Source organism: Lagopus leucura, unplaced genomic scaffold (genome assembly GCF_019238085.1).
Source record: "Lagopus leucura isolate 7727_CA_CO unplaced genomic scaffold, USGS_WTPT01 Super-Scaffold_100009, whole genome shotgun sequence".
NCBI lineage: Eukaryota > Metazoa > Chordata > Aves > Galliformes > Phasianidae > Lagopus > Lagopus leucura.
The window spans coordinates 10,711,172-10,738,015 of record NW_024962266.1 but is presented as its reverse complement, the minus strand read 5'-3'; the positions used below and the strand labels follow the sequence as shown (position 1 = coordinate 10,738,015).

General features: G+C 33.6%; 1 protein-coding gene across 1 annotated transcript in view; it reads right to left on the bottom strand.

Moving 5' to 3' along the window:
* The window catches only part of COL11A1 (collagen type XI alpha 1 chain), a 131,574-nt gene that overhangs the window by 11,888 nt on the left and 92,842 nt on the right, over positions 1–26,844 (bottom strand). The window contains exons 44-58 of the mRNA XM_042873859.1: positions 26,312–26,365; positions 22,458–22,511; positions 21,639–21,746; positions 19,761–19,814; positions 18,809–18,862; positions 18,652–18,705; positions 12,672–12,725; positions 12,075–12,182; positions 11,833–11,886; positions 11,458–11,511; positions 10,268–10,321; positions 4,784–4,837; positions 4,261–4,368; positions 4,125–4,178; positions 30–83 (exon numbers count right to left, since the gene is read on the bottom strand). Of these exons, the coding sequence (XP_042729793.1) occupies positions 30–83; positions 4,125–4,178; positions 4,261–4,368; positions 4,784–4,837; positions 10,268–10,321; positions 11,458–11,511; positions 11,833–11,886; positions 12,075–12,182; positions 12,672–12,725; positions 18,652–18,705; positions 18,809–18,862; positions 19,761–19,814; positions 21,639–21,746; positions 22,458–22,511; positions 26,312–26,365 (972 nt within the window). The remainder of the gene's footprint in view (positions 1–29; positions 84–4,124; positions 4,179–4,260; positions 4,369–4,783; positions 4,838–10,267; positions 10,322–11,457; positions 11,512–11,832; positions 11,887–12,074; positions 12,183–12,671; positions 12,726–18,651; positions 18,706–18,808; positions 18,863–19,760; positions 19,815–21,638; positions 21,747–22,457; positions 22,512–26,311; positions 26,366–26,844) is intronic.

Here is a 26,844-nt window from a genome sequence, read left to right as displayed (position 1 = left end):
AAACAAGGAACAAAGACATTCTCATATACCTTCTCTCCTTTGGAACCTGGATCTCCTTTCAGTCCAGGCAAGCCAGGTGGACCCTAAATAAATCAAAAGAAGTAATGTAAAAGTAAGTTTTAACATACTGTACAAATCAAGTTTTCCTGAAATATTTTAAAGGTAGTATAACTACAAGGTCACTCAATGGATGATGGTTGTGATTCAGAACCCAAGATAACATTGGCATACATCTTCAGAATGCTGTAATAATGTTATTGTAGCATTTAAATTACTTTAGAAATCTGAAAAGGCTGTAATTATTAGAAATTTATGAAGAAGGAAAAGATCTTCTAAATTCGTAAAAAGTACTGCAAGCATCCAGGAAATTATGTGATAGTCAAATAAATTTTCAATTTATTTTTTTGTTCATTAGCCTAATCTTGATTGTGGCTACATTATATGCTTTATTAGTATTTCCCCATAATTGCTGTACCTATCCAGTTGTGAAACAGTAGTATGTACTTCTGTAGCCCTTTATTTCATAAGAAAATGGAAACAAGTCCTTAATTTTATTCTTCCAGGTTACTACAACTCAGTAAATGAGATTGCTGATAGTAACAGCTTCTCAATATTGCTTTGTTGAAGAACTACCTCATGCTTTGGTTCTGTACTTAAGATATTGTCTTGGGATTACAATTTCCTCGATTTACAACCTGAAATTTCTGCATGACAGTGAATTATGCAGTTAAATTTTCTGAATATTCAAATTCTTTCTACTCAACATTGCAAGCTTAACAACATCAAGTACGATAGCTCCAATGGTACGTACAAAAATACGGTTCACCAATATTTTGGTAAATGTGTTAACATAAAAAAAAAAAAAAAAAAAAAAAAAAAGGCAGCTCCAAAATAATGCCTCCCATTTAATTACACTGGTCTACAATATCAGAGATAGATCCTGGTGGTATGACAGTACAGGTTGAACCTTCCCACCAGTATTTCATTCCTTTTTGTTGCTGTGTGACAAATAGCAGCAGAGGGGCAGTCTGACAAAATGGCATCTGACCTAGGAGTGTGTATGAAGCAAAGGTGTGTCCTTTGCTCCATAAGGAAAAAATTGCACTCACTGACATGCATCAACATTTGTTTGTGGACATCAGAGTGGATGGTAGCACAGTAAGGTGATAGGTGATGCATTTCAGCAGAGGTGAAAGTGATATGAAAGGCAAGCCATGTTCCAGATGGCCATGCACAGCCATCACACCACAAAATGAGGAATATCTCCATCAGCTCATCCATATAAACTGGATAATGGTGGTGGCTAGCAAAAAAACGAAAACAAACAACAAAAAAACCCAGTGTTTTGTAGCTGAGAATTTATCCATAGTGTTCTTATTCTCTTTATATCTGTTGTAGTTTTCATGGAAATGAATATAAGGCATTACTTTTAGAGGGGCCCATATACTCAGGTTTTGCAGTACTAGTGTAGCTATTCTGAACGCCGTTAGAATCTCCTGTACTCTCTCTGGGCCTCTGTTCCTCATCTGTTGTATTGGAAAAATACTCCTACCTTACAGAGATTTCAAAGTGATATCTTCTTATACTTTTTATAAGTATATTAATACAAACTTTTCATAAATAGTACATATGAAGCTTGATAAAATCTCCTTGTGTTTATTTTTTCTTCTCCAAGTTAGTTTTACTTTTATTTCAATCCTGATTTAAAATTTTAGAGAAATTTTGGAAGATTTGAGGGATCTTCTGAGGTTTGTATGAATAGTATTGCTAGTTTTCTATAATTTGCACAAAATAAAGTGAAAAATTCAGGCTTTGTATATGCAAGCATAAAAAAGGAATCCATTTCTCAGAGGCTATTAATCTCACAGTAACATGAATGCATTAGGAGCAGAGCTGCTGAAGTAAGCTGGTAGCTCATTGCTATTAGTCTCTTGCTTGCAGTAGATATCTGTGAAGTTATGATACAAATAGCAGTAATAAGCGACCTTTTCAACCTGGCACAGTTTCAAGAAGTGCCATAACATTCAATGTAAAAAATATTATTCAGTGTGTATTCTTTGCATCTGTACTTGAGAATATCATTAGATGCACAAGCCTAAGCAAATACATAATTCATGAATAAAAGTTGAAATTTTAAAGCTTCTGGAATACAGAATCAGACATTCTCACCTGCAGTGTGTTACTCTCTACTTCAAATCTGCTCTCGTACTGTTCTTCTGTTAGTAAAATTAGTGGGAGAGAGGGAAGGATGGAGGCCTAACCTCAATAACATATAGAAAGAAATTCTACTTTCTTAAAATCCAGAATGAATTTTAAGTTACAGCAATGCATCTAAATAAATTCTTGTTGAGCTGAAAGAAAGCCAGGGCATTTGGGAGTATTTTAATCATTCATACACTCAGCTTCAGATTTGAATTGAATAGCTAAGTTGTCAAATGTTGGAAGAGAAACCTTGATGCATTTGGAACTTCTGGTGACTGACATGAGAAATGGTGGTTTACTACTGATGAATTCAGTACATTATTATTATTATTATTATTATTATTATTATTATTATTATTATTAATTTCAGCAAGGAATTGTAACCAAGGAGATTTCAGTCCCATTATTTATGTGCCTCATGCCGTTCATTTGTAAGTCAGGCAAATTATTTAAGCTATTCCTTTATTGAAAGCATAAACTCTTTAGGGAGGGTATTTATTATGGATTTAGCACAGGGCAGTCTTTTCAGTTTTTCACTCTTTAATTAACATGATGGCCATATAGTTTGGATATTAATTTCTGCACAACATATTGAATATGAACATCAACATTTTGTGCCCACAGTGTTGGTTTTTTTAGCTTTATAGAAAAGTTCACTAAAATAGCAAGTGTAGATAGAAATAATGATATAATTTGGTAGTATGTTATGTTACCTAAGAAAAGTAATCTGCTCTAATCACATTAGAAACACATAGCAAAATTTGATTGCTTTGCATCAAGCTAACAGAAATGTATTTTGTCCCAATTTTACAGCAGTTAGGGTAAGGGTAAAGCTAATTTAGAAAGCTGTACATTTACTGTAACTTGTAACTTGCCTTACACTGCAACCAGACCACTAAGAGTACCTCAATACATGCTTTAGTACTAACAGGTTGCTATCAAATTTATAAATCAGAAATGATATAGACTCAATTCTAGCTGAAATGATGAAAAACATCCTCATGGAAGGTGAATTTGGTTTTATACAATAGTATGGCTAAAATAAGTTTCATTATTATACTCATGGGAGCACCCAATGTTGCTCTGATAACTATTTTATCTAATGTCTTCCTGTTTGATTTGTACTGCTCATGTATTAGCAATGATAAATATTTTATCACAGCTGCAGCACTCATTGCCTACTGCAATGTTATAAAATAATGTTAATGTAAAGAGCAATAATATAACTTGAAACCATGAAGAAAAGGAGAATGGCAAGCTGAATGGCATTATATAATTCATTGGCATTGTTGGCAACCAAAGCTGATATTGTGGCACTGCTATTTTGTGCTTCACAGAAACATGATATCCAGCTCTAACTGATGCCCTAGAAACTGGGAGCTTGTTTCACTCAGATCCTTTTAAATACTTCACTCATGTATTATATTTCCTGGGTCTGCAACAGTGAACAATGGACAGGTCACTGTTCTTGATTTTTACAAAACTAGCGTGTTTTTTTCTGATGTAGAAGTCTCTTTTTGGGCTTCTAACTTATTTATTTTTTCTCTAATGTATACGTATTATCTAATATTTTACCCCAGGAATAATGTTTTCACAGGCGGTCACTAAAATCAATGCATGCCAAAAAATTACCACTGGAAACAAAAAGATTTAACGTGTTAAGATTTGCTGATGTGGGGGCAGAAGTTTTACACTACCTTATTCTTTTCAGCTGGTATAAATCAGCTGCATTCAACACAGTTGCCTACTAAAGTAGAGCAGTAGAATGAAGCAAGTATCAATTTCTGACAGGGTAGAAAAATAGGAACTTTGTGCTAGGAACTGGCTTACACATTCGTTTTTCTGTAATACGCACAGACATGTTAATGGTGTGTTTTAAAGGGTGCTTTTTCTGTTTTGGCACTGAAGAGAAGCATACTCACCAGAGGCCCAGGAGGACCATCCTGACCTGGTGCTCCAGGTAGACCTTGTTCTCCCTAGAGAAAATATAAAATTAGCTTTACTGGAGAATATACAACAAATGCAACATTTAAAATATTTTATGCTCAGTTTACTCACCACAGGGCCAGGAATGCCCCGGAGACCTTCAGGGCCAGGTTTTCCTGCTGGTCCCTGAGGACCAACTGGACCCGTCTTTCCAGGAGCTCCTTCTGCACCAGGTTCACCCTAGAAAGAAAGAAGAATAGTCAAAAGAGAATAGTTGACTAAGCCTGGCATGGCAGCTGTAAAGTGAAAGTTTCTTTGCTCCGTTTTTCAAAAGTTATTCCAAAACAGTGTTCTAGAATGTTTTACTAAATGAAACAATGACAGCTTCATATAAGCCACAGGGTGCCAGCAAAGCATGCTTATCCTCATTTTTCACAGGGGTGAGTTAAGTTGGGCCTGCTCTAGTGAGAGTCCACTACATAGTCTGTTATGTAGTCTGTTACTGCTATTAATTTTGGATCTTAATTTGGATTTTACCATTTAGCTGTTGCTATTTTGATAAGTTTCACACACTCAGTGACTAATAAGCAACTTACTTTTAATTTATAAATAGTTTATTTTTTCATGTCTCTTAAAATATAATTGCATATATTACCTTTGCACCTTTTTCACCTTGTCTGCCTTCAGCTCCAGTTGCTCCAGGAGGTCCCTGTGAAAGAGGAACACCAAGCTCATAATCTCAGTTCTCTAAAATATTTCCACAGTGGAAAAAAAAATCTGAAAGTGTCATTATAAGCATTATTAAGTAATAACTACTTTAAAAATTACATTTGTTTCTTTACATTTTATTCACAGAATGAAAATTCTGTTCGGTCATATCAGCTCTTTTTTCCTTCATAAAATTTTTGGGGATCTTATAGGATCTAAAAGAACATGCATTACTTAACACCTCTGACAGGATAAAGTTAAAAACAAAGATATCCTTTGGAAAAAATCAAAACAGAAAATGAAAGCAAAATATTTATTTACATTTACAGTAAGAGTTTTAGACTCCCTTCTCATTGTAATATTTCTATTCATTGATTCCAAAGATCTGTCATTATACAATGCCAAGAATGGCACATACTTTATTCTCTAAGTGAGGCATTGGCCTTTTAATTAAAAATCAGTACGTGCCTCAATATTATCCAATAAATATGAAAGAGGAAAAAAAAAAAATCAGATGACTAATGGCCATTAGGATGAAATAAAGATGTTAACTACAAAGAACTCTTGGTAGTGGGTTTCCTGATATTGCTCAACAAAAGCTCTGTTTAACTAAGAAGGGAGAACATGGTACTGAAGGATGATACAGAAATGGAATAAGGTTCAGATGAAGGCCTCTTATGGGGCTTGCAATAGTCCAGCATCACTCTGGGCTTGCAATAGTCCAGCATCACTCTGACTACCTGTTGCTGACATCACCCATCCTTCATGTCTTAAGGTTTCAATATACTGGGAAAGCTACTTCTTGCCAACTAATGAGCAGCTTAAAGCAAAAGGAAAGTTATCAGATATGAGGTGATTTTCTGAATCTATAAACTAACAACCTAAAAGTCATCTATTCATTAATTTAACAGTTTGTAATACAGAAAAAAAATGTCCTAAGAAATAGCAATTAAAAAAAAAAGCCAGTAATTGTCATTGACTTCTTTTTACTTTATAACAATAGGTGAAAAAAATACAGTAAAATAAATCACAAAACATTCTTAATTTTACGGTATCCTTTGTGAACTAAAATATCACTTTGATTTTACAGCAACTTTTTTTTATATGACAGCTGAATGTACTCCATACTTTTTACAGCCTGATATATTTAATAGTCCACTATTATTGAACATATACCTTGAACACAATTACAACAGATTTAATTCTGGAAAATTTACATTCATTTTACAAGTATTTACATAAAAGTATATTAAAATAATTCATTTGATAATAATACTAAGCTTTCTCTATGGTGGAACTGAACATCTGCAGTATTGTATTAACCTTTTTGGCCAACAGAGGTAGTTCAGGTTTTCCATCAAAGATAATGCAAAATGAACCTGAATTACCCACAGTGGACTCTGGTCATTTGATGTGGCTCTCAACAGAGTGTTCTCCTTGGTACTTATAAAGAGTACAAGTATTAAAGGACTTAATTTTACCTCTTTGGAATACAGGGAAGTTAAAAATACCTGAAAATTGTGAACCACTTGCTGATTCTTTTTGACAGGAGAACAATTTACATGAATAGTGTACCAATAATAATCTCTGATGCATATACTCCTTTGCACAGCTTGTAACTGAGTGGATCACAATTTGCAGTGATAAGAAGAAAAATTATTGGCAGCTACATAAATAAACACAGGAATGTTTTAGAAATAGGATGGTTTTTTTTATACATGAATTAATTTATGTGTTCATGCTCTTTACTGCTCTCCTTTCATTCAGTTTGGTGTGTCAGTTACAATCTACCTTAGCTAAGAAACTAAATATTTTTGTGTGGTAGTTTGTATTTGAGAAATATGATCTCTTAATAATCCACAAATGCAGCTGCATTTGAAGTAGCAGATCTAAAAATCCTGTGATCACTAAATTAAAAATACAGTGAATCAAGATTGCTAAACAAAGAGGGTACATTCATTACTAAGCTGCCATGGTAACTGTTAAGATTGCTACACTACAATTTGGATGTGTTGCCTTATGCAGAACTGAAAAGACAAAAGAACTCATGCAGAATGAAATACGTCCTCAATTTTTCTTACATTAAACTGTTGGATATTTTGTTTGTTCTTCCATATTTAAGATTTTCATTAAAATATTTTAATCTGTTGTCTATATCTACTGGCCATCTGACTAAAACCATGATTTCCAATACAGTAAACCATGGAATATTATAACCAAAATGGAATAAAATCTTCATAGTAATACTCTTTTTTCTTTTTTTTTTCCCAAATCATTCAACATTGTATATAAAAGGAATTAACCAAATAACACTCTGCTTTTCAAATTGTAGAAGTTGGCTATGTTGTGGAGAATTGAAACCTGTTCTTATATTGAAAGCAGGCACTATATACTCTAGAACAAAAAAGTATCTGAGACTTGTTTAAATTCTAACATTTTTAGCATAATATATAGACCCTTAAATGTATGTGATCTAGACACCTAATTGACTTTAATACAAGCAGCAGAAAACACAGCTGAATGACCTAACACACTGAAGGGCTATGTTTATTTGCACCATAGCTAATTCAATGTATACAGCCTTATCAGCAAGTATTTTTTTTTTTTTTTTATTTGGTACAGCAGTGATCATTTCAGAAGTCATAAACTTTAAAATATTACGAGTTAGTTAAAATTCAGTAATATCTGTAATCACTAATGGACTTTATCAATGACTGTCATAGGGTTTGCTGCTTCTAGATTATGTTTTTGGAATTTGTATATATGTACTTGAACTAGGTCTTCATCTGAATATGGAACTTTGTTCTGAAGATACACTGATCTGTCCCTTATAAAACTGAAAGCATTTTTGGTAATAGAATTTTCTGAAAAGCAGTCGTAGAAATATTTTTTAGGAGGAGCCATTGATAGGTCTGAAAAAGTAATGTATTCATTACAGTACACATTTGTGGATGCTCTAATGATCCATTTTTGTGTCAGCCACAGACTTTAAACTTTTCTTTTGATTAAGACCTAACCTGAGTGCTCAGTAGCATGCTAGGGAATTTTATCTCTTCAGAGGTAAACATGAAGGAACATGCTCTCTGACATGTAGCTCCAAAATTTTATTAAAAGAATTCACCACGCTGCTTGTCCATTAGACCCTTGCACAATTTCAGAGCAAAGCTCCTGCTGTTATGTCAAAGCCTTTAGAGCATCACAGTAAAACAGTTATTTGCTTATTCACATCAGTAACTTGGAAGAAATAGTTTCTTATTGGCCTTCACTTGATAGTTCAATGTCACTGTAACTATATAGCTGAGAGTCTCATAGATACATGGGGAAAAGCTTTTAAGTCCTGTGCTAGAAGTTAATTCTGAGAGAAAGCTAGGGGAACCTCTTTGGAACCTGCAATATTAGATGCAGACTGCTCATAACTTTGGAAACTGGCAATAAGCATAATTTTCAAAGATTGGCCAGTGAAACTGAGTTCAAATCTGATCCAAAATACATGGGAAGATGGGAATGAAAATGAATGGCAATAAATAAGGAGATCATACAGTTGAGGCACTCGAAGAGCTACACTTACAAGTTTGAATCCTGATCTCTGTCAGCTTGTCATTTTGGAGACAGAAAAACAAAGATACAAAAAAAAATAGGTGGCATGTTGCTTTGCAGTAATATTTCCAGAACTGCACCTTCAATAATATCAATCTTACTACTGAAATGGTGCATCTGGATGAAATGACGCTTCCTGGGGCTTTTTGTTGAAACTGGTTTTACCATGCAACTGATGAAAGCTAACAAAGCACATTTTTTTCCATTCTTTCTGTCAGCAAAGTAACAAGCCTGAAGACCTTTGCTGTATTTCTCTAGTAGAACTTCAATACAATACAGAATCCCTACAAGACCAAATTATTCAGGTACTCAGGTCATATAGAATCTGACTCTATAAACTATTTGCTTCAGTATTCAGGAATTAGATATTTTATGAAAATATTTTTTTCTTCACACTATTCATAAAGTAGATTTGTATTAAAATGTGTGACATTATATTTGAATTTTTAATTTTTATCTAGCTACAGATAGTAATATATACTACTTATTAGGAATGAGATACTGCCTTTCCATATAATGAAATAGGAAGTTCTAATCTGATGTAGAACAAACATACTAATTGAAATATGGATTGACTGAATATTAGCAGTTCTAGTGATAAGGTTGTAATGCTACCATAATTTCTTTATAGTATTATAAATGTTTTGTGAGTTTGTAGAGCAAACAGGTTACTGTGTAAAATAGATAAAACCAATGAGGCATGTCAGTTCACTTAAGCCCATTACACTGAGCAATCTAACACATTTTGTTAAATATCTCTCAGCTTAAATTCAATGATGCTCCCATCTTTTATTTTAAAGCATAAAAACAGCATCCAAGCAGTCTCTGAAACAGACCTAAAGGATGGTGCATCTACCTACTATAATTCTGTAAGTATATTATCTACTATTTTTGATTATCTGTATTTGTAAAACCTGTAAAGCTTCAAAAATTTCAGAAATAATGAAATCTCTTCATAAGCTACGGAAATGTCTCACTGTTGATGTTATAAGTCAAAGGGATGAGAACGATTTTCACTAAGTTTCATTTAAATTATTTCATAGGCTAAAGATACAAAAGCAGTCACTTCCTTTCTTATCCCTGCCAGCAGTCATGTACCCATGGATGATGTGTTATTACTCTCATTGTCACTCACTCCGATTAGTAGGCTAGCAAAAATTCCAGGTTTTTTTTACCCTATCACATACTGAATTCACTTGAGAGAGAAAAGAAGACAAATCATAACTACCGACATTGAATATATTCATTCCTATATATTTTTGTTCTTGAGGCTGATCATAGAAATTCTTCTGAGCTCTTATAAGGAGCTACTGTGAGAGGACTGGCTTTAACTCTACTGAAATAAATGAGAAAAAATAACCAGAATGGCCAGTAATCCATTGAATGGGCTGAGTGTGGACGTGGACTCTTCTGCTGTTTTCCAAGTTCAGGCTGCCTGCAGTTGCTAGTTCGAAACTAATGAACACAAGATTTGTCCATTGTCAGTACTTCACTGGTAACTGTACTCTCAACTCTAAAATCTCCAGGTCTGCAGTTGACTTTTTGATCTCAAGCTGTATACATACGACTACACCAAACATACGCTTAGAGTTATTTTCCTCATGATTTGTATTCCAGGACACGCTATATATTTTAACAAATCTATTTTTAACTGAAAGTCCTTTACAGGACTCATGTTAAAGAGTTTTCTCTGCTGTTTGCATTTTTTTATTTCTCACGTTATTAAAAGAAAACTTCATATATGAAGCATCACAAGATGGAAAACAGCTGAAATACTCTAAAATATAATATCTTCGAAAGAGAGATGTACTAGAGGCAATGAGAAATGACTTACTCTCTTTCCAGGTGGACCAGGTGGGCCAGCTTCTCCTGAAGGACCAGGTGGACCCTGCAGTGGAAAGCAATAGGCTCAGAGGTAACAATATATAAAATCATTTTCTTTCTTAAATGCAGTGAATATCTACAACATCTCTTTTAATGGACAGAAAATAATTATCATACGGAAGTGATACTTGCTTAATCAGCAAGTCCTTTCTTAGAGTCATCTTCTGCAGTTTTCAACAGATTTTGTACAAAATGCAACTACTCTTTTTTTCTTGCTTAAAACAGAACATTTCATCTCTGCAAGTGTCTGCACAAAGGTAATGTACAGTCTACTGACCAACTCGATTAAGAGTATTTCTTGCTTTCTCAGGTGCTGAAATTGTTACTTTTCCTGTATTTTTTACTAGCTTCTGTAAGTTAGCTTCCCAGTAAGTCACCTTCTATTGAAAATATTCTGCACTGACAGCCATTTGTCTCCCCCACATAGGTATGCTGTGATACCCTTTGAAATATTTCAGGTCTACTGAACAGTTTGATAAGTTTTTCTTCGTGAGCATAAAATTCTAAAAGTACTTACTGTGAAGTTAGATACACAGATGCTCATCCTGAACTTTTCAATTTAAACTCTGGTTTATTACTTAGTTCTAACCATATGTTGAATTACTAGCATTTTTCTTTCACATTGTACTGTATAAAATATTTTCCTGATAGTCAGAAATTCCAGGGCTGTAAACAGAGTTTCCAAAAAGGAAGACCTAGCTTTTTGCAGTAAAAAATTAAATTCACGATGCTTCAATGTAAGAATCTCCAGAATGCTAAGAGCACTGATTAATATTGCTTATGTAACTCTTAGACTTCACATGAAATACAGTGGAAACTCCAAGATTAAGATTCACTTCATAATGTGAGCTAATGAAGACAATTTGTCTTCAGCATTACTTTTTGTATACTAAGAGCTGCTCTCATTTTTATGCATCTCAGCATTAAAACAAACTATTTCTCCTTCTTTTGGTTGTATCTATTATATAGGTAAGTCTAATTCTACAAGGAAATAAAGAGATTTTTCAGTACAATATAAAAAGAATCTGTTGAGAAAACATCTGTTAGAGTATGAATCTATAGAAAACACTGATTCAGCTAAAAGCACTTTCTCAGCACAGGAGAAAATGTAGCCAAAAGAAAATGACAGAAACAACTCACAGGTTGACCAGGATCACCATCTTCGCCCTTCTCTCCACCAACACCATCTTGACCCTACAGAAATCATGTGAAAATAAACAAAAGATACAAATTCAGAAAAATTCAGTAACCTTGTTTCAAAGATGAATACAAGAACACTAGTTTTCTGAAGAGAATTTTCCTACAGACAACCATTTTCAAAACTTTTTAAAGATTTCTAATTTTTTTTTTTTCTTTTTTTTTTTTTTTTTTTTAAGGATTGAAGAAATATATGAATAGCCGAAGCAATAAATCTAACAGGAAAGACCTCCTTTCCAAACCAAGAAGAGATGGCAGTAACTGCAAGTGAATGCAGACCAAATCCAGGACCTAAAACTGCTTTTCAAATACACTTACAGCTGGACCGGGCTCTCCAGGGGGACCAGGATCTCCAGGAAAACCAACCGGACCCTAGGTAAATCAGGAAAAAAACAAGGAAGATGTCATGCACAGAGAAGCAGGTAACAGTCATCAGAAATATTTTGTTAAGAATATGATAAATTTAGTTCCAGTGTACAGTTTAATCTGTAGTTCTATATGTAGCACAGTTTCAGCAATGTTATGCTGTGCTTTCTGTTAAAATTATTAAGATTACTTACTGGGTTACCCTTAGGCCCATCATCACCTGGAGGTCCTTTAGCACCTGGTGGTCCAGCTGCTCCAGGTGGACCAGCCTCACCTTTTTCTCCCCTTTCACCTTTTGGACCCTGTAGGAAACACATGAACAAAAAAATATTGTCTGAGAATTGAATGGCTAAAGAAAGATTACAGTGGCAAAACTGTTTTTCAGATCTGGGCAATGTTATTCCTCATTAAATGTTGGTATGTGAATGGGATATTAGGCCCTCAGCCTCAGATTGGAAAACCTCTTAATCTCAAGTCTGAGTGCAAACATCTGCAACCAGATGTGAGTCTGAACCTATTTTGCATCAATGAATTGCTTCCATAGAGAAAAAATATGCATATCAAAGCTAGTACTCTTTTAAGGAAGTCTTCACAACTTTGTCACATCTTACTATAAGATGTGGCTATAGTTTAAGGAAACAAATTGCATTTCAATATTGTAAGAAAGGTCTTCACTGAAAATTTAAACACAAAAACACAAGTAATCTCATTAAATGTTTCTTAAAGTAAGCACTACCTTATGTTTTTGTTTACTGTGATACAGGTTAATAAGACAAAATCAAAAGACTCACAGATGTTCCAGATTCTCCAGGAGGTCCAGGGTTACCAGCTTCTCCAGGTTCACCCTATACATGTGTGAGGATAAACTGATGAGTTATTAGGTAGACATTAGATATTTGTATGAATTTGCTTCTGTTATTACATATTTTTTTTTGCATGCTTATTCATGATAACAGCTTACAGGAGTTGTCTCTTATTGACTCTACCTAAAGGCAATTGGGACACGTGTTTCTGCAGAAGTGGAATCTGAAATTTTAGAAACAATTTTTCAAACTAAGCTTCTGATGAGAAGGGAGACTGACTTTCCCTTCAGGCTTTGGAAGATATTCCCCTTTATTATCCCATATATTGCAAATTTCCTGTTTGTCTTTTTCCTTTCTAGGCACAGAAAAGTCAAAGAAGTACGCATGTGTGTATATATATATATATATATTTCTCTATCACATGTATTTTTGGCTGGAGGCAAATCCCTACAAATATGATAATACTGATTTGAAATTAATTTTAATAAAGCAGAAACATTATTGCTAGAGCTACTGTTAAAATAATTATAAAAAGAAAAACATAAAATAATAACATAATAGCATAAAGTTAGTAAAACTTTGATCACTGGTCACAAAGGAATATGTTATGTATTTACTGGTGATGGAAATTATGTAATATATCAGATGGCTTTGAGAAGAACACAATACAAAGAAAATCTATACAAAATCTATTTATATCTCTATAGAAATACATGAATATATATATATAAATCTCTTCTATAAATATATATATAAAGATGATATTCAAGGTAGTAGAGATACTCTATCTAGCAGAGTCTGCAGTGTAGACCAAATTCAGTACAGCCCTTCAGTAGAGGGTGTTCATTGTAGGACTAATTGAGAGACTTAAGAGCACTAATTGTGTCAGGTCTTGCCTGACAAGCATCCCTGCCAGTATGAATCCCTTTTACGCTTCTCAGAGAGTAAGTTCATTTCTGCCTTCCTGACAAAAGATTTTTAAATTTATGATTCACATTTGATTTGAAAGCAACTCTTTTACCTTTGACAAACTCATCTTCATTTTATGATATCTTGCAATGAGAGAGAATATGGGCTTTTTCTGACTTACTGACCTACACAGTCAGTCAACACCTGTGGAGAACACAGTGTTCCTAGGATCTCAAGGATCCCTGCTATAGCACACATGTTGAAATTGGCAGATGGAGGCAGCCCACATGAATTCACTGCACAGTAAAACCACAATAAACAGCAATGTGGAAGAAAGCAAATGTAGAAGGGCAAGGAAATGTCAAGATGCTCCTCAAAGGACACATGTGGAAGAAGCACTTGTGTAAGATGAGATCAGTTACAGTTTAATCTGACATTAATCCTTTAAAATCATATACTGCTTTATAATACAGATATGACTCTTCCCACATGCAGTCCTTGCTTTTTTCACATACTGTTTTTTATGTTACAACTTTTAAGTATTATAAAAGATTGCAACTGTTACAGACAGCTGGCAAGGGAATTAAACAATGTTTTGATAGACAAGATTGTAGCTGATATATTTATAGAATATATATTTATGATTATCAAAAACTTTGTCTTTCATTGCCTTTTTGATAAGGGTAGTATTAATTCAGATTCTACTTCATCTCCTCCATAGGAAATATTTCACGTTCGGTTGGGAAATAGATTTTATGATCTAATAGATATATTCCACCTCTGGATTTCTTTTTCATTTCTTTTTGTCATCAGGCCAGATCATTTAAATGTTAGTGCTGTCCTCTGACAGAATTTCAGCAGCAGTGTCTTTAGCAGAAATTCTCAACTACAAAGCATCATGTCATTTCACAGAAAGGTTTAGTTTTAAAAACTCCCTTGTATTATGTGAGCAGAATGATTTATATCAAGTTACGGACAGTAGTTTAAAAAAATTTTATTATAATATCTAGAAAGCTGTCCATTGAAAGCACAGAGACACAGTAGATGGAAAGCTGCCATCTTTAAGTTAATTTCTGGAAAACAGCTATTGATTTTCTAAAAATGAACACCCTTGTATCTGACTGAGTTGTGAAGAAGTTTTGGTTACTCTTTTTTTCTTTTTTGCCACCCTCACAAAATAAATAATAACAAAAAAATAATGATAATAAGAGAAGCGTGGCTTTAGGAGACAATCTTTTGTCACATAGGTATATGCATGTGTGACTGTTCTGTGTATTAGGGATCTGTGGAGAGGTAAATTTAATCAAGAAAGAAATTCTATAGATGTGTTATATTTTTTGGAAGGGCTTACAAGCAAATTGGAGGGTAGGGAAGGAAGGAAGGAAGGAAGGAAAGAGTCAGTAGGTCATGCAAAAATATTAAAACTAAGATGTTGCAAGGATAGACATTCAGGTTACATAAATTGTCACAACCATCTTAATTATCTTAACGACTGAACAGATATGTGTGTATGTACAAATGGAAGTGGGAGAGGTTTGTAAGAAGACAGAGTACCCAACACAGTTATCACAGATTAACTTATACACTAGAAGTCTGAACTTATTTTTATTAGGTTTTGTCAAAGAGAAGCACAGCACTAATGTTACTTTTTCTGTTTTCTCTGTTACAAGCTCTTAATCTACAATTTTTTAGTGAAATTAAGTGGAAAGAAGCAATCAATATGCATACGTATTTTTTTCAAAGAGTAATTTTGTTTTCAACTGACCTACACATCTAAGGCCCAGTTTTGAAAGTTTTGAGCAATTTACTGGAGATTTAGAATATCAGCACGTAAGGCCTTTGATATCAAATGGTCAACATGAGCTGGTATATTTTCTATTTCTCGTTTTTCTAAAGTAAAAGCTGAAAAAAGAAAATAAATCTTAGGGTGAAAGCTGGTTTTAACTGGTTTTGGTTGAGTGTAAGAGTGTAAGTCACAAGACTTCTAGACTATTCTATGGATACAGGCATTTATAATGCAAGGCTACATGCACATTTGTACTGTTTCTGAACATTTAGAATTTTGTATGGACAACAGAGGAACCAACAAGATAGTTAAACATACGTTACACTACATGTGACAAAAATTGTTGGTAATTTTGTCAAATATCAAAATATCTCCTTCTAATTCATCCATTCGAATACAAAAATGAGCAAATATATTTTGCTACTCAACAGTGACACAGAATGCCAAAATATTTTTCCACATTCTACTGTCAACACTGCATAGTGTTATCCACAGCATAGCTCTTTCCTGGAAGGGATGCAGAGGCCAAAGCATACTGACATAATAGGAAAAGCATTGGGAAAAAAAGTATGCGGGAAGAGGAAGAATAGGTATGTTTTGTTTAGAAGCCTGAACAGTCCTATTGTGGGAACACCATGTGATATGAATGACTCATAAAAACAAAATCCTCCTGACAAAACAACTCTTTTATTATTTCTAAATTTGCAGAACTCATTAAATGGAACTCAAATTAAAAAGGAAGGTGTCCTAACTAGGAAGAGTTATCAGTCACATGATAAAATTTAAGAAGGGGGGAAATAATTAGAAGAAATAAAATCTCCAAAATAATGTACTGGGAAGCTTCTCTGTATGAACACAGACAATACAGGAAATAAGCAAGAGGAAATTAAAATGACAAGCAGTGATACACTGTCTGAATTACCATGTTCTCAAATTAAATTTAGTGGTCTGCTTCTGGGGATTCTAAATCACATGGAAGAATAGCAGGGAGGAGAGGAGTAAGGAGTTGTCAAGTCAGTGTCTTTACAGAATGACTGGAATGTAATTAGAATGACTGGAATATAATTTGATTGTGAAACAATAACAATTAAAGATGTGATTGAAACCTACGTCCAAATTCCTACTGACTTTAATAGAACACTATATTACACAAGATTGTTTTTAAAGTAGCAAGTTTCAATCCTGGATGTAATGTTCCCACAATAAACATTTTTTCCCAGTACTGCAGTGGACACTGAATAATTTTTCTTTGGACAGAGCTCTTTTTTTTTTTTTTTTTTTTTTTGCCTGTATTTCACTGATATACAGACTTTTTTTCCATTAGATCAACTTATGTCCCATCTCTACCAGTGCTTGCAATAAAGCACATTTTTGATACTCTTTCCTGAGGGAATAACAAATCCTGCAGCTCTTTAAGTTGTAAAGCACTCTTTAAAGGTAGGCTGGAAGAACAATGTCACAAGCTTGGGAATTAGAGACAACACACTGTTAATAATGCAGACAAGCAGGAGGGCATAATATTTATTCCCTTTCATGCAATTACTAGTAAAAAAGATAGAAGACATAAGAATGCCATTTCTACTGGGCGATAGTCATTTTAATGAAAAAGCTGGACAATTTTAGTGTAGATACAAATAATACAGAATGTTATCGTGTGAAATATCTTTTGTTATCACAGAAGAATGAGAAGTTTCTACAACAAACTGCAGATTTTCATGATTTTTAGTATTAGTCATAAAAAGGATCCTGGAAAAATAATGACAATTACCTTATCTTATGAAAAGAAAGAATACCTTTCTATGAAGCAGAATCACATGCTTCTGGACAGTAATTGAGAAAAGGATCATGAAATGATTTTTATTAACTTGATACTTATGTCATTCTTTCTAAATTCATAGATCTGATAGATTGGTATGTAAAATTACAGTATTGGTACACTGTGTCAAACAGTGTGAAGATAAATGAAAGGTAGCAGAATTTAAGACTTCTGAAGTAAAGAATTTCAGTGATGGTGTACGAGGAAGATGAGAAAGTACCTGTGCATTTAATTATCTGATGGACAGAAAGAAAAGGTAAGACTTGCTTCACATTCTGAAATGTTACCAATACTTGGAAGAAATACCATATTTTTTTTCCAGAATTGACAACTGTCAATATTGGCATTTCCAGGAATGCCATTTCTAGGATTCATTGACATGAATTTTAATGAATGTATACAATATGCTGTGGGAAATATTTAAATGCTCAGGATCAATCTACATAGTTTTCCAACAAATTACCTCTACGGGAGACTGTATATGTTTCCATTTTTTTCCCTCCCCTTATATAGCTTTCAAAATCTGCTTTCCAAATGCCTGACCCAGATTTAAAGAAAAAAAATTATATTTAATCTGTAGCATTACAAAGAAATGCTTTATAGTTTCACCCAGGATGGGGCTGAAATTTGTTGTCTAAATTGTTAAAATAAATATGAAAGTAGTAATTTCAAGAGAATCTCTTTTGAATTTTGTGTTTGCTCTGCATTTTAAAATACTCTGGTGATTCAAATACATAACAAAATAAAACAAAGAAAAAGAATAAAAAAGTTATTTTGCAACTTTCTTAGGTTAAGATACAGATTTTTTTTAAAAAATAAAAACATATCTGCTAGCAAGTTTTCTGAATAAAGAACTAAAAATAGCAATGAAAATAATTTTGACTAACAAGTATCGGTCCTAAGTCAAGTTTTCAACAACGATAAATCATTCGCTGGCCTTTGACTTTATTGGAATTGTATATATTTATATGAGAAATAAATATGTATTGATATTTCAGTTCTGTTTCACATCTGACACATTAGTCTACCATTGATACATTACATAATAGCTTATATTCTTAACATTCCAGATAGAAAGATTTATGGTATTCTAAGGTAAAGCTGTATAAAATGAAATATACTGTTGAATCCAATCATGTTACTGTAAACATCAAACTGTGAAACTGAGGAAATCACTATAGCCTTACTTATTAAGTACTGATAAGGCTTGCTATTCTCCTCGACTCTTTCTCGACTCTTTCATACTTTTGTGATGTAAAATATTAAAGAAAAGAAACAAACAGTAATTCTGCTATTAGAAGTATAACTAGATAGCTTGATCACTATTAGTAATTATTAAGTCAATGAAGGCTATTTGGGAACTGTAATATATCTGTGTAGCACCAAAGAAGAAACAAAATGTATATTCCAGTTTCAATGTTTTCTCTTTTTAGAAATGATATTTTCAATATTCTCACCTTTTCCCCAACACCTCCAACAGAGCCGATTGAGCCTGGGGGACCTTGAGGACCCTGCGATGATACAAGATGATAGTTATTCCAAATACAGTTATCCCAAATTTACTGCTTATTACTGAATTTCAAAAGCAATGTTAAGAGAAAGAAAAGTTCTTACATCAGCTCCATTAGGACCTTGTGGACCTCTTGGACCTGGAGGACCAGGTGGACCCTGTATCAAAGAGACAATTTGGTATATTTAAAAAAAAAGGTAAGATAAATAGTTCTTTGTTGTTGTTTGCCAGTTAGAAACAATATCCTCAACCTTTAGAGGAATTTTAGTCTTCAGAGTTCTACAGCAGGGCTGAATTGCTGTCCAATGCATGAGTTCAGGAGGGATCCAAGCTATATGGTACCTGAGTTGAAAATGACCTGATTAGGACTCATGAAGACTGGTTTCCTGAATTGCATTTTCCCTGCAGTTTACCTATACACACTTTCTTCTGTGCAAGGGCCCCAGAGTAGCTTATCTGTCTGTTAACAGCCATGTGATGGTACTGCACCATGATGACTACAGATGGACAACAATAAAAAAGGCTGGCTATTGTTGGATGCATGTGTGTTAGGTAGACAGCTTGCATCTCATTCAGGACCAACCCAGAAGGCATCACTGCACTTCAACAAATATAGACTCAAGATCACCCAGAGAAACAATGTAAACATAGCAAAATAGTATTAGCCTGCAATTACAATCCCATGGAAAAAGTGCAACTGATCCTTGGTGGTATGGTAACAGTGCCCTGAAGTTGCTATTTTTGAATTGCAGCTCTGAATTCTCCAGTGCAGTAGTCTCTCCTTATTCTTCTTCATTCCTGACTCTTTTTACCTTGTCCTGTCAGACACGCGTAGCTACTTCTAAGTACTTTCTTACATAAATCTTCATCTTAAAGATGAGGAGATGGATTCAGGAATGCAAAATAAATTCCAGAGATAGCTCACAATACACAAAAAAGTTTCATGGTCAGGTAAAGAATTTAGGAGGAGCTTATCAAATGGTGAGTTTCTGAGAAAAGACAGTAATACATGGATAATATTTATTGTGAGAATGACTAGTGGGGAAGAAAACTCACCATTGGGCCCACATCGCCATTTTCACCTTTTTCACCTGGTGGGCCAGGCAAACCCTAAAAATCAAGGAAGAAAAAAAAAAACCAAACAACTGTTAGTAGAGTATCTGCAATAATGAGATATAAATCAATATGAAACAATAGAAATCAGATCCACATGTGAAACTTGGGCAGGGGCAGGTGGAGGGGAGAGAGGGCAAGGAAAGGAACAAAACACCAAAATTTAATTACAATAAATAAATCAATACATAAAAGGAGCTTTTCATGTTACAGCAAATGCATATGTAGTCCTGAACTGTTTAAACAAGGTGAGACAGAAAATAATAATAATAATAATTATTATTTATACACAAATGCTATCTAGGGTGGCTGAATTCAGGAACAATGCCATCATTATCCAAACCCCATGTGTGTGTTTGGACAATATGATTTATGACATATATATGTCAACAAAACATGATTGAGGCAGCACAGTGAAGTGGCATGCAAAAATGTCTAAACTACCTCAGTACTGGAAGCTGTAAAACTGCATTAGCAAGGTGTCCAGTGGAGGTAATGAATCCTGCTGAGAGGCACTGCACTGCTTTAATGCAAACTTTCTTACAAAGAAAGTGTCCAAGTTTGTCTAGTAACAAACATCAAGAGAAGGAAAATGAAGATGATGCTAGTACTGATTTTAGTATAATGTTATCCCACCTAGAAACAATATCACTTCTAAGTTGGCATTTCTAAATGCAGGATAAAATTTTGGCTTCTGTATTGTGCAGATTACCCTGAATCTGGAGTCAGTGACATTACAATATTGATATTACATTAAGATCTGGTTCCAAGTTTCATCTCCAGTGTTCTGCTATTTTTAATGCATCAAATTATTACTACCAGATTGGAAAACGTAATTTATTGTCTTTGCTACAGAACTGTATAAAAATTATGAAGTATCAGTGTATCAACACAATATATATTTGTCAGCTGTCCTCCTACTTTGACACAATCTGAACTGTAGAAAGGCCCATCAAAATTCAGAGGTGTACCTTTTCTAAAATAATGTAAGTTTCAATTATCTAGTATGGTGAAAACTTGGCTGACATATCAGTGAGTATGGTTATTGTAAAAGCCTATTTACTATTAAATAATCAACTATTAAACAACACAGTTGTGTTTTCATATAGTCTTTTTGCTTGTTTTAAAAGTTATAATCTCAGAACCTGATTTTGCTAATGTTAATATAAATATTAAATTTAAAGCACAATTTGTACAGTTTGCAGAGGATGTATTTATGAAACTTCAAAGGTAATTAAACATTTTCTTGATATTTCTGTCTTCAAAAATTCTCAAAAGCCATTTACTGAACACTTATTCTAATGCAGAAAATTTCTTACTGATTTAATGATATGGTATTTCATACATCATTGGACATGGCAGTTCCTTTTGGCAAGAAGTAGTGGTTTGTCATTTTATATTTCAATATTTAAGTAAAATTGCCATAAAATGATCATGAGATCGCTTAAATATGCACATAGATTTTCAAATTTTCTTGATTTTCAGCTTGCTTTGTTAGAAAGCCCTTTATTAAAGAAACATAATCTTAAAAGTAATATTTTATATATTAAGGAAATTCACAGTTAATAAGTATTCAAAATTCACCATTATTAAAATTAAAAACAAAATTATTTTTATGTAATATCCACTTTAAGTACTATTACTACAATCTAATTGAAGTAAGTGCAATATACTTACCATGGAATATTAGATACATGAAAGTGAAAGCTCTTAATCCCAGCAGCTCATTGTTGCTATGAGAACTGCATTCCTGAATAAAACAATCTCCTGATTTCTCAGTGACGCTTTATAAGTAGAGGGTAAAACAGTACATGAATTTACCTGTAAGCCAATAGGGCCTGGAGGGCCTGGGAAACCTCGAGGACCTTCATCACCTTTTTGCCCAAACATTCCTTGCTGACCTCTTGGACCTGGCTCCCCATCACCTCCCTATTTGGAAAGAGCAAGAAACAAAAACATCACAGGTCTGAAAACAGAAGAAGCTCTTGTGTTATCACTGGACAAACAACTGGAAGAGGGCTCAGAATTAGCTCTACATTACAAATGTATATACCAACCTGATGAATGAAATCTGTTAAACAAATGGAACATCAGACTGTGTCCTGGTTTAAAGTAGATCAAACAATACAAGCCTCACATTAATTTTCCCTGAACACCTATTCTCTTTCATAAACTGTCTAAACATTCTAGCTGTTGAATACCTGCATATTAGTAATATATGAGTAGCACACAGTCTGACCAATATTTACTCCTAAAAAATTCATAACTTTTGAAAATAAACCCACAACTTTGTACTAGGTGAATTTTAAAAAGACCATCTCTTTTAACTGCATTTAGTATCAAACTGATTTGAACACTGAGTGATAAAAAAAAAAAAATATCAGACAAGTTGTCTGAAGGGATGGTCTCTGTTCACTGCTTATAATATTTCATTTTTAATAATGAAATTTTAATAAATAATAGCAGTACAGCCTCATTTATAATGAACAACTGAATTTAAGGGCACAATGACACAACTGTTATTAGTGATCTGAAATCTGTTCCTGAATAAGTAGCACAAATTACCACGTAGTTCTAAGAACTCTGAAGCATCAAATGATTTTTAGCAACATTGTGATTTGCTCTGAATAAGCTACTTACAGCTATGCCAGGGGCACCAACAGGACCCTGGAGACCTGGTGGACCTGGAGGACCCTGCAACAAGCATTGAAAAGGAAGAGTGAGTACTCTGGCATCTGGAATGAGATAAACAGCAATTATATTTGCATGATCAAATGCTATTGTTTTTACATTTCTCCATGGAGAATGTAATATTATTCATAAGACTTTTCCATTCATAACAAATAAGGAGTTTGTTCAGCTCTTAAAACTCAGATTTGCATGTCCATAATAAACCTTAAACTGGCATTTATTGAAAGTGCTTACATTTGTAATGGTTTCAGAAAATTTAAAATAACTCCTGTGCAAACATGAAGCAAGATGGAAACTTTTTTTTTTTTAATTAAAAATATCAGACCTTTTAATGAGAATTAAGTAATCACCTAACAATTTACCCTTAAATGAAATACTTGTTGACTAGATTAGTTTTATGAAATTGTAAATATTTTATGGTGACAGCACAAAGTTTATTTTGACATCTAATACCTGCATTGTAAGTTCATTTTGAGCGCTAGGAGCCATATTCTCTTTGATATTATTCCTCTTTTCAGGAGAATGGGAAAAAACGTATCTCAGAGGAACTCCTTAATTTTATCTGTTAGTCTTCCAGAACAATAATTTTGTAGGTAACACTGTCCATATTTTAACATTCTGTTAAACAGATTGATATAATGATGAAATTTAGCCCTGAATCTGGGAATTCAGGACACAAATTTATGATGGTTAAAATGGTATGCTAGGTTGAATCTGGCTTTTTCACAACTAGACAGGTTAGACTTATGAAGAAAAGAGCTCAGAAAGCATTACATTCTGCATGGGTTGAATTCTAGCCTGTCATTTCTGATGACAAATAAGTTTTCTGCAGTTTCTGGCTTGAAAAATCTAATTCAGTGCAAAAGTGTGCTTGAATTTGTTTGAATACCTTGCTAAGGCTACAGTTAAAATATTGCACCCTTTATGGGAAAAGGAACTTAAGTCTTGCAAATTATTTCTTTCTTTGAGTTCTATGTGTATCTTAGAACATCTTATTTTCTAGGTAGCTGGAAATTTTAAACAGTATTTTTCTTCTCTTTTCTAATGACCTTTTTTTCCTTTTACTCTATGGAACAATGGCAAGTATGATGTCAATACGAGAAGCAAAGCTCTTTTGATTCTATTGTGAAAAATCTAAATGAAAGCACTCTTAGGAATGCTCTTGTAGATTGGAAGGATTGCCACGAGAAAGGAAAATAGCATGTATGAATTAAAAAAAAGTATTGGAATGCCCGCATTCTACACATTGCAGGATGCCTCTGCTTTTTCCTTCATTTTACAGGGCCCAGAACAAAACTTACATATTTTTAATCTCATTAAAATGTTCATTTTGATGTTACGTGTTGTTTGAAAGTACTTTGATATTGACTAATTAAAAATTATTTGGTTCATCCAGATTCCCTTTTCTATTGCATTAACAATAAATTTGTGCTATCCCTAATTGAATATGAAAACATACTATATTTTTTGTTAGGTGTAGTACAGTTAAACTTCAAGCTTAAATTTTTGTTAGTTTCAGAAAGGGAACTGAAGATATTTCAAGCTCATCTTAAACAAGAAAAAGGGAGCAATTTTTCCTTGTCAGTGTCCTTGCTGTGATGAGCAAATAACCACTGAGGATTTTATGGGTGTGCAGATACTGTAAAAATCTACCCCTAATGTCCAGTGATTTCAGAACTGCGTACTTACTTTCTCTTCAGAATCTTTCAGAGGTGACTAAAAAGGCCTTTCCTCTGCCCCATATACATCTGTCAGCATGTTGAAAGGAAAGCAGGTTTGAAATAAATTCTGAAATCGTCAGGGTTGAATGAGTGCAACTGAGGGCAAATAGGTTTCAATACATAGGACTCCAAGCAGAGTAAAATGCATGCCTTCAAATGAGCAGACTCTAACAGTGGATAGTGTATTTCATGGAAAACATACATTATTTACTAATGCCTTACACCTTGAGACTGAGAATGTACATGATACATTCTCAAATGATTATACTGCAGACACCTTATTTGTAAAGCAGGTGTGTGAAAATGAGTTCAAATACATTAGTATTCACTATGGAAACAGTGGTCACAGTCTAATGCTCAGTATAACTAGCCAAGCTAAAATGGACTGAAATAAAAACTCCAGCATATATTTTTTCTGATTTCTCTGATGAACATCTTGATGAAGAAGAAAGTCAAAGGTAAGAACAGAAAGATATGCATGTGAGTGCGTGCAGAGTTTAAGTGGAACTTGGCCATGACCTGTTTCATATGCTTCCTCTGCTCTCTCCTTTAAATATTTTTCTATTTATAATATTTTTCTATTAATGCACAGCCTGTAATGTAATGGATCTCTTTAGGGGGACAAAGAGGAGCAGAATACATAACTTTGTACTCCACAGCTGGTTTACCACTGCAAAAATAAATAAACTAAAATTGATTTTCAGTTAACTGAGAAGTCAGTCATTTTGAAAATGATTATTTTAAATGCTTTCATTTGATAAATTAATTTTACCAAGTTAATCAAAACTAAAACAGCTTAGACTGTGCAAGAGTAATTTTAGTTCAGAAGCAGGGTTTTCCAAACAGCTTGGTTAGATGTAGGTTTTATGAATAAATGGGTTTTATAATAGAAGTGCTCTCATTCATATGTATAATATTGCATTCCTTGTGTAAATAGGGCATTGCAAGTAGTTTATTATAGCACTTGTGATATGATCTAATGCAATGGGATTGTGAAAAATACATACTCAGCACTGAAAACTGCAGAAGTCTTTCTTTCTCACATAAATAATTGAAAAAGACAGCCTTATCTTTAGAAATGAACAAAAGTAGAAAACCCTTGCCATTTTCTTGACATTTTATCTCCACATTTTTTTCTATAAAAATATAATAAAACTAAATTGCTTGAAGTTGTTTACATCTTCCCATAAAATATCATCTGATTTTATGGAAGCCATAAATTTGCTGTGGATTTCATAAGTAATCTACTTTTATGATACTGCATATATAGTTATAACAAGCAGAGTGTTTTCAAGATAGCAAATGTGCTTAGTTGTGAATAATTCTACGTTGTGTTCTGAGTTTTTCTATCTGAAAACCAGTGAAATAGAAGACTGAATTTTTGGCTAAGAAACAAAACAAAATCCTAATTTGATTCGTTTTGAATTTTAAAGTGGGAAAAGCCTGAAGGAGGAAGTGCTTGAACTGCAGCAGTGATTTTGAAATCCAAAACCAGCTCAAATTAAGTTATTAGAAGCCTAATTAGTCCCAAATTCACTACTGTGCCTATTGATATTTGAAAATTTGTATAAGGCATGGCATGTGGAGTCTTTACTGTTCTGAAATACTGAATAAGTTAAGTTCACTCTCCAATAATTAGATACTCTTTTTAAAAAATTAGCTGTATTAGTAGATTTTCTATTAAGTTGTTGTATTCTTTACTGTTATGGCTGAAAAGACAAAGTTGGGTGTGTTCACACAATCCAGACAATTGATTTAAACACAGTAAGATAATGTGTTCATATTCTTGATCTCTCCCAGTACAAAGTGAACAAATTAAAATGATACTGAGAGGATGCTTAGGAATTAAATTTATCCATTTACTTTTTAATGATTCTGGAAGCTCTAGGAACCTAACAAGCACAGTGCATTTTTATTTAGTATTTCTAATAATGGTGTTAAAACTCAATATTATTTTGAAGAAACATTTTTGAAATAGTTCTTTGTTTCTATTCACTAAGGTAGCAACACTATATGAGTAGTTTATGCACGAACACCTTTTATTTATGAAGAATGAAATGGGCAAAGGACTTTGCTACTCACGTTTTCTCCTTTGTCACCTTTACTACCTTTTTGACCCGGTTCACCAATTTCACCCTGTAATTGAAAGTTAGAAGTTAAAGTTCTTGTTTAGAATGGTCTCCTTCACACTTAGCTGACTCCAATATCACAGTACCTTTAAATGTTCCGTTTGATATGATTATTCTGTGTTTTATGTTGCAATTTCAACCGTGAAGGCCTAAAGGAGGCAATTCTGCATCAATCAATAGTGTGTCATTTTAATCTGGCTATTGACTGTTCTACTGCAAAGGCCCCAAAGACCTGGCTTTGAAGTAAGAGTGGTACTGAGGTCTAAACAAAGGAGATTGTGTTCCTCTTGTCACCCTTGGTATGAACTTGTAACAAAAGTATTGTGATTTACAGACTTGCTTAACTGTATGTGAACAAATACTTTTATCTCATTGCAGTGTACAGTATTTCAAAATTTCAGTATGATTCAAATTGCTAGGAAAACATGTCAGAAAAGCTTACCTTATACAATAATAATATCAAAATTAAATTAAATCACAGAAAAT